Source organism: Montipora foliosa, chromosome 1, assembly GCF_036669935.1.
Source record: "Montipora foliosa isolate CH-2021 chromosome 1, ASM3666993v2, whole genome shotgun sequence".
Lineage (NCBI taxonomy): Eukaryota > Metazoa > Cnidaria > Anthozoa > Scleractinia > Acroporidae > Montipora > Montipora foliosa.
The window spans coordinates 61,011,761-61,020,560 of NC_090869.1; the positions used below are offsets into that span (position 1 = coordinate 61,011,761).

General features: G+C 39.4%; 1 protein-coding gene across 1 annotated transcript in view; it reads right to left on the reverse strand.

Annotated features, from left to right (window-relative positions):
• Positions 1 to 8,083, reverse strand: part of LOC137979757 (guanylate-binding protein 4-like) — a 12,420-nt gene extending 4,337 nt beyond the window's left edge. Inside the window, exons 1-4 of the mRNA XM_068827105.1 lie at positions 7,915 to 8,083; positions 5,982 to 6,171; positions 4,211 to 4,469; positions 1,580 to 1,875 (exon numbers count right to left, since the gene is read on the reverse strand). Coding sequence (XP_068683206.1) covers positions 1,580 to 1,875; positions 4,211 to 4,469; positions 5,982 to 6,171; positions 7,915 to 7,967 — 798 coding nt within the window. The 5' untranslated portion in view covers positions 7,968 to 8,083. The remainder of the gene's footprint in view (positions 1 to 1,579; positions 1,876 to 4,210; positions 4,470 to 5,981; positions 6,172 to 7,914) is intronic.
• Positions 8,084 to 8,800: the final 717 nt, after the last annotated feature.

Genomic DNA, 8,800 nt, shown 5'->3' on the forward strand with positions numbered 1-8,800 from the left:
AAAAATTCTGTACATGGGGTTCAAAGCCACCTAAATTTTTCGAAAAATTAAGACACAAGTGTAGCCATCCTGGCGCGCAGGCGACACGACAAAATCGCATCACCGGCGCGAGACGAAAATCGCTCGTGTAGCCGCGGCTTAATGTAACCAGCTGGGAAACGCTGTTTCCCGGAAAAGTGTTTCTAAAAATAACTAGGTTTGTCAAAACGCCCGATTAAGAATTCAATTGGGAGTAAGACTTCTAGCGATGGAGTGCTGCACAGGAGCAAAAGAAAACTATTTGTGACCCTTCATGGGAAAACGTACACTAACAATCATCCGTTAAAGGTTAGAAAACTAACGGATAGTTAACGGATTGCTAACGGCTTTGAAGTCCTTCTAACGCTTTGTACTAACCTTCTAACGCTTGATAGCGCTTTGGGACAAAAGATTTATCAAATCATAGTTAGTAGATTTTCTCAAGTATTTAGGACAATTAATGTCGCGCAAGTTCCTGATATCATTCTGTTTACTGACACGTTATTTCATACCTACCTTAACCAGTAACAATTTTACCATCATTGGGACTGTTCTTTGGCTTCATGGCTTCAATACTGAGTGCCACAATTGTTTAAATTGCCCAATTTCGATGTATTAAAATTCAGTCCTATACAAAAGGCATCACCTCGAGGCTCTGGAGAATAAATACAAGGATTTGTATCAGTTTATTCCCCAGAGCCTCGAGATGATTCCATTTGATTAGGACTGTATTTTCATATATCAAAGTTGGGCTATTGGCTTTTATTTCTGTTTTCTGATATTTGTTTCTTTTTTAAAGTAAAATGTCTAGTGATGCCATGCCTTTGGGTTTTTCGTATCAGGAATTTGTGTCAGGGTGGTGAAGACGTAAAATGAATTTGTCTTACGGCCATTTTAGAGAAAACGTCACCTAAAACTATAACGTCGCACTTTCGTAAGTCTTTCGCGAATATTCCATGTCGTTCACTTCGCACAATGTGGACGAAGTCTCCAAAAAATAAAACGGTATGAGCACGGGTTTCAGAGTAAAAATAGAGAATGAAATATCCAAAATTATGAGGACGCGTGGTCGGCAAAACATTAAATTTGGTGATTTCACGTCGTTGTTGTGAAGAGTACCGCAAAAATATGTGCTAAAATTATTTCTCCTCTTTTAACCAAAGATAATTTTGTTTTGTTGACGACCAGGTCGTAGGTCTTGAGGACATTTATAATATAAGAGAGCCAAATTACTGAAATCTGATTGGTCAATCGAGGAGGGCGTTTTACCTAGATACGGGGCCGTAATACTGAAATGCTAGAGCTAGCACTTTCGCAATTGGTAGAGAGACATCGATGACAAATGACAACAATTCCACGGGAATTGGGGCAACCAATCGCCAGAGACAGGTAACAATGCAGCAATGTACAATTGCTGGTGGACGAACAAAAGAAGCTAAGTATAGTTCATTACTGCAATGTTCCAGAAATCTCAACCTTTCGGTTGCCGGGGAACAAATGTTAGGAAAGCTCACACCATCACATAAGTTAAGACCTGTTTTGTTCTTTTTTTAATCCTTACCGTAAGTTTTTTCCGGTACTTTTCTGTTGTGGTAGCGGAAATTCCGAAGGTTTCCTTTTCCAAAAGAGCTACTCCCTTCTGAAGAGCCAATTCATGCTTGACACGGATGAAGTCACTATCGCATGGCAATTTACCTGACAGTTCCGCGTTCATCGTGGCATCATATAGCTTCAGCGATGCTTCACACGCTTCCGAACACTTTGTCATGACAAACGTTTCCCAGGCGGTCTGGACATTGGGAATTACTCCAGGAGTATTAATAGCGTCAACATACAGTTGGACCAAGGCAGCAAGGCCTGATTTAAAGTATAATGGACACAGGGTTACCAGGAGTTTATATACTTTGACCAGGAGCCCATCAACAAGAGCCTACAACTCCAATACTAGGTCTATGTGACGGCATTTTCATAGATCAAGCTATTTTTAAAAGAGTACTGAAAAGAAATTTGGCTTGCACGAGTGACCATTCTCAATCCCATGGGTAATAATTTCTCATGCCAGATTTTTGATTAACTGGAAAGGTCTGGTTTCGCTGCAAAATCAATCTAAAAATAACCCTGTCTATAAAAAAAGCCGCTCCACAAATACATTAAAGTTGTGCGTTCCTAGTCATAGACCCCTGCTTTGACGGATTTGCGTGCACATCATCATGAACAAAGCCATTGTAGTTTTCGCGTTTACAAGTACAATCCTAGCCGCTAACCTAGTTTGTCATGAGAATAGGACAACCACATGACTTTTGGAGGGCATATAGTTTATTTGTGGCCTGAGTAGCATCATTTGCGCCCGAGCGTATCGAGGGTGTAAATGATGCTACGAGGGACACAAATAAACTATAAACCCGACAAAACTATATGCCCGACAAAAGTGATGAGATCATCATTATTTAAGTGAAGCTATGATCCTCGCAGTTGTGAATGCAATTTTAGCAATTCACCCTTCGCACAATCACATAATCCAATACGTTTTGGAAGGTCCTTTAAGTAAAAACAATGGATATCCAGTTCACGGAAGCATGATACAGTGCTAAGAGTAAATAACTTGTATTGTTTTCATGTAAAGAACTCCCCAAAACGTATTGCGTTATGGGATTGTGCAAGCTTTGAATTGCATAGAGATGTCTGAAAACTCAGGAATTTAACTGGGTTTGAACCCGTTACCTCACGATACAGGTGCAACGCTCTAACCAACTGAGCTTCATAGCCACTGACGTTGGGAGCTGGTCATTTGTGGTTTATAATGTTCCCGTGATAAATGAAGCAACGAATGTAATGATGTATGAAATGAATCCTATATTGAACTGCGGATATGAAATCAAGCGAAGATATGATCTCATAATACTATACATACTTAATTGATCGCTCCCCATGGGGGCTTTTCAGGGTCAATGAAACACAACGAAACGACAGAACAGAACAACAACAACTGCTAAGAATCCCAACTGGCTGGAGGCAAACCAGTTGGCTATTTACAAGTGAAGCTGGGAAGTTGAACCAGGGACTACCAGGATCAAATTCAACGAGTGGTCGGAGCGGGTCTTGAACCCGGGATCTCCGGATCTCAAGGAAAGCGCCCTAACCACTGGGCCACACTGACACTGCCTCCTTCACAGTGATGAACCTGAGCCTGAAAAATTCACTCATTTCATATAATATCATTTAATTTGATTCATTCATCGCGGGAACATTAGAACTCAAAAATGACCAGCTCCCAATGACAGTGGCTTCATACTGAACTCAGTTGGGTAGAGGGTCACACCGGTATCGCGAGGTCACGGGTTCAAACCCCTTTGAAGTCCTGAATTTTTCAGGCTTCTCAGTCTATGCAATTACTAAAATTGCGTTCATAACTGCGAGGATCATAGCTTCATTTGATTCCGTATCCGTATTTCAATATATATATATATGATTCATTTCAAATATCATTGCATTCATTCATTCATTCAATAAGAAAAAATGTTCGGCAGACATGTAGCATGAAACTATGGCATGGAAAGTTGTTGCTACATTACGATCAGCCAAAACAAGAGCAAAAATTGAGAAAAAAAAAGAGCAAAAATACTCATCCACAATAATTTGCATACAATGTGTGTAATCGTTCTACAAAATTTACGAACAGAGTGAAGGATCGTAAGACGAGGCCTTCGGTTTACAGTTCTTAAGTCGAGACCAGCTGAAAATCTAACCATTTCTGGATGAAGTTACTCGAAGGCAACTATTTCTTCGCAGTTATTTAGAACCATGAGTGTTGGTCCACCTCCGATGTTTAACCAACTGAGCCCTTTCCAGTTATTAGAGCGGATGCAGTGCAGTCTAAAATGCTCTGTATAAAGCGACCAACTTAAATGGTAAATGTAAATGCAGTTGACAAGGAATAATCCAGGTCATCCGCCGAGAACGATTCTAGTGGAGTGGGAGAGGGGTGGTATTGGGTGCCAATGACAAGACAACTTGATGGGTCGACCTTGCTGGGAGGCCTTATGTACCCAAAGAGGTTAAGTGAGAGCAGCCGATAAATCAAGTGAAGACAGAGGGAACTTCAGATCTTACCGAAGCATTTGTCGCCAAACCTCGCTTTGGAGAATAGGCTGATGACGCTAAAATCATTACTGGCACGTAATTTCATACATACCTTCACCTGTTACAATTTCACCATCATTGGGGCTGTATTTTGGTATCAATACTGAACGCAATAATTGCTTGAATTGTTTTAATCCACTGAGAAAACGGGGATTCAATCTGCTTTTATTGCTGTTCATGTTTCTCAGCAATTTGTCATCATCGCTTGGCGGAGGCAGGCTAAATGCTTGAAATCCAGGAAAAAAACGCAGTATGCTCTCAGCAACTTTCTGAGCTTTATCCCCGACGGACTGCCTTTGGTCTTTAAATACCTTAAAGAAAGTTCGAAATAGAAAAAAAAGCTTTGATTTATAACTGTAAATGCAAGTCACAGAACAAAGTAAAGGAAACCAACTTATCCCAATGGCGAATGCGGACAATCTACTTCTTCACTCAGTCTGTAACGTGACTATAATTATTTATTGGTGGGTCATATAACATGTCATGCAATGTAATAATAATAATAATAATAATAATAATAATAATAATAATAATAATAATAATAATAATAATAATAATAATAAGAAGAAGAAGAAGAAGAAGAAGAAGAAGAAGAAGAAATAAGTACTTATCACTTGAAGAGTGTAACTTGCAACTCTTTTCCTTGGAGCAAAGCTGGCGATTTTAGGACACCAATTTTATGCCCAAATATGGACAAATATAAGATCGAAGGTGCACGCGCGGGAAAATGCACGAGGTACGTTGAATCCTAATAAGGAAATTTTTAAACTCAAAAAACCCCAGTTTTGAACCAGAGTTCATGTTTCAAGGTTCTGAGCTTCTGCTGACACTCAATGCGCCATAACATCAACTAGGACTAAACTAACTTATGGTATATACTATTAAGATAAAATAACACTAAATTTAAAAACAAATAGGTCGTAATGTCCTCGGAAGAAGACTGTCTAAAGGTTACTTTTAAATGTAAATGCAGACAATGATGATCTTATTTGTTCAGGTAGGGAGTCACAGAGAGAAGGTGCAGAGCATTCACAAGCACGGTCTCCATACGAGCGAGTTCGAGAAGACGGGATGGGTGGGTGGTGCTAAAAGAGGGCGGGAAGATGATCGAAGAGTACGAGACTTATCAGGGAGTTTATGTACTCTGGTCAGTCGGATTTGTCAGGTCACGTCATTTTTTGTCATGTCATGGCATGACATGCACGTCAGGTCACATCATTTCTCGTCGCGTCATGTCATAAAAGGTAGTCTATATAGAACCCCCTAGTCTTTAAAAACAGTGGGTGATTCTTTGATAGGTTGGGCCAGTTCATAGCCCTTTTCATGGGTGCCCTCAAAAGGCATCCTATGCAACTTAACCGGTTTAACACAGATCGAAATTACTTCAAACAACACAACTCGAAGGTTCGTTTCAAAAAAAGTCTGTCGACCAAAAATAATTTAAGTTACAAACAACAAAGATAAACGTAATGGAGAAGTGATCTACTAGCTTAAGTTATTTCATTCAACAGAGGTGAACTTTGAAAAACTGTTAGACTGAACAGTTCCGAAAAACCCTAATTGCAACCATTTTAATCTTCTCTAATGTCATCCATCCCAGCCTCTTATTGTATTTGCTGTTTTCAATCAGCTTTAAGAAGCTGTTTTTACGTTTTGCTTTGATTTGGCTGCCAGTTCCCAGTGGCTGAATTTGAATAAATTTTGTGAAACAGCCCCTTTAGAAGTAGTATTTAAAACAAGCTGTACTTTCTTGGGTAGTTTATAATCCACGTTTGCATACTTTGCAAGGACTAGTGTCACTAACAGTACCTATTATGTCCTACCCGCGTTAAGAAGTACTCTTTGATGTCCTTGCAATCTGGCGGGATGCTTTGTGTCACGTCTCTGAGAAGCCACACGAAGAACGGAAAGGTTTTATGGAAGAACTCAGTGTCTTTTCGGCGAGCCCCCATGCTCGGCTTTCCTTCGTTGCTTGAGCGAAGTTTAATGCGCTCCGACAATTTCACAATAAAACTAAAAAATCGTTAAAGTAAACAAATGAGTGATGCTTTCGGGACCGTGTATTCTCACGAAGCGCAGCAAAGTTTGTGACTCTCGCCGACAAAGTCATGTCAGACGCGATTGGAGGAATCCAACCTTATAGAACATCTGCATGCTAATTTGGTGCCCAAATATCTAAGAAGCATGAAACCTTTTTCTTTTCCTTTTCTTTTTCACCTCCATCTTAGCAACACGGAAATGGGTTTTCAACTGGGTTGGCATGGTAAATTGACCACCGTAGAGCTGAATTTGAAAGCTGACGTATTTGGGGATTATGAGTTGTCGTTTATAGAATGAAAGATGGAGCTACGCTATTGTTGGGATATAGCAACGTGGGTAATAAGAAGAATAAAATATTTGAAAGAAAAGCGTTTGTTAATTCCGTGATTAGTGAGGCAGCAAATTTGAACTGAAAATTAAACACTAGCCAACACATGGTGACCAGCGGCCTTTCCTTGCATCAGAGCATCAAAGAAAGCTGGAAATAAAGGCCAAACAAAGATTCATTTTTCAAATCGGCTCCCTCACTCCCCACGGAATTAATTAACCCTTTTCTTTCAACTAATTTATTCGTGTTATCTAGCTCTATCTTTCGCTATATATGAAACGCTAACAAGTCATATTTCCCTAAATCGCTCCGACGGTCGAAGTTGAAGGTTAACGCTCGAAACGACTCTTTCAAATTTCTCAAGGTGGTCAATTTACTATATCAATCCAGTTGATAAACCCATTTCCCCACCGTCGAACCAACACAGTTTCTACATCCCTTTATCCATCTGAGTAAGTTCTTTTTCTTACTTAGTTTTGATGATTTCTTCCGAGGGATACACTGATGTTAAGGTGGCTCAAACTCGCGGTTTCACAAATTTGGAGGGAATGTCTTAATTGACGGATTAACTTACATTAAGGCCATGTTATGAAACCAAATGAAACATCAATGATTGCTTAACAAGATACATTCGTTAGTATGGCGTAAAATGCTACCATGGCAACAAAAGAGCTATCTAAAAATGCCGCCCTATATTTTGCCATTAAACGATTATATCTCAATACCTAACTAAGTGAGCCCCATTCCTGAAAAGTGATTAACAGGCTAAGATAAAACTCTCTAAAAAGCTAGAAAAAATTCTCTGGAGCAGATTCATAGCCACGTTTACAACTGGAAAATTTTAAGGTGGCTCTATATCCGCTCCAGAGAATTTTTTATAACTTTAAAGAGAGTTTCATCTTAGCCGGTTGATCACTTTTCAGCAATAAAAATTGAGGTTGCCGAGTTCGTTTGTGAGATAAAAGCGTTTAAAGACAAAACATAAGGCGCTTTTAGATGGCTTTTCTGTTGTCATGGTAATCTATTACGTCACATTTGTCTTTATGTGAAACAATTGGGTACATTCAATCCTTCTAAATAATTCAGTTTCTTGAAAGTGTTAAAACTGGTTTGCATCTTGATGGCTTCCACGAAAATGACGAATTATAACTTCAGTCTATGAGCTATTTATTAAGCTTATAATTGTATACTCTTCTCAATACACGGATTTTATACGAAGCCTGATTTCAAGTTTTTATCCTCAAGTCTTATGTCGAAACATTAACACCAAGGTTTCTGAATGATAAACATGTTTTTTAATTAAGTTTAAGTGTCTTTCTTTTTTTCTTTATTTTTTTTTTAGCTCGTGACAGTACAATAATTCTCACTCTCGACTTAAGAAAGGATACTCTAAGCCATCAAGATCGTGTCTCGTTGGTACGCCAGTGGAATTGTAAATCATCACGGAGGCCAGCAAGACAGTAAGAGTGAAGATTTCATGGTCGTCTAAACCCTCTCCAACGACAGCATCAATTCCTTCGGAATCCAGAAGCACCACTGTACCCTCTTTGCCATTGGAAAGCTACATAGCAAGTCAACACATTTCTGAAATTCTACTGCAAGTACTGGCAAATTTAACGGCTAGTAATGACTGTCATGGTCACATGATTCAGTCGACCATGTGCGTTTAATTGCAGAGGCCATTAGAGTGGTTTTCAATTGAGTCTCGAAAGTAATTAGATAATTACTTTGGTTTATGATTACTTCACTCAGTGATTGGTTCAAAGTTCTCCCGCCACTTTTTTAACCAACCAGAAGTGAAACCAAAACCGATCGTGGCTAGCGCGTGCACATTTGCCTGCGCTTTGTGTCGGCTACGTGTAATTACTTCGAGTTTTGATTGGTTTACTGGATTGTCTCCGTCCTTTTTGATTGGCCAAAGTAATTACTTTGGTTTTGGTTTTACGACAATCATTCGAAAACTCTTGTTTGTTGTTGTTACACGTGTTTGGCTCGCTTTATGATGCCCCACCGTTACAATGACCCAAAACTGGGATCCCACTATTCTCCTCTAAGTGAGCTGAACAGATACATGAGCACATTCTGTCACAGTTCAGTTTTATATTTGGAATGCAAATAGAAGCTCGTTTATCAATAAAAAAATCTATGGTTACTCAATTCTTTGAGCCTTTCATTTTCTTACTGAATTCTGGTCAACGGTGCCATTCTTCACTATTGTCAATCAAAGTTGTGCATGAGTGCATGACATTCAGCCAACCACAAGGCAGCTCCGCT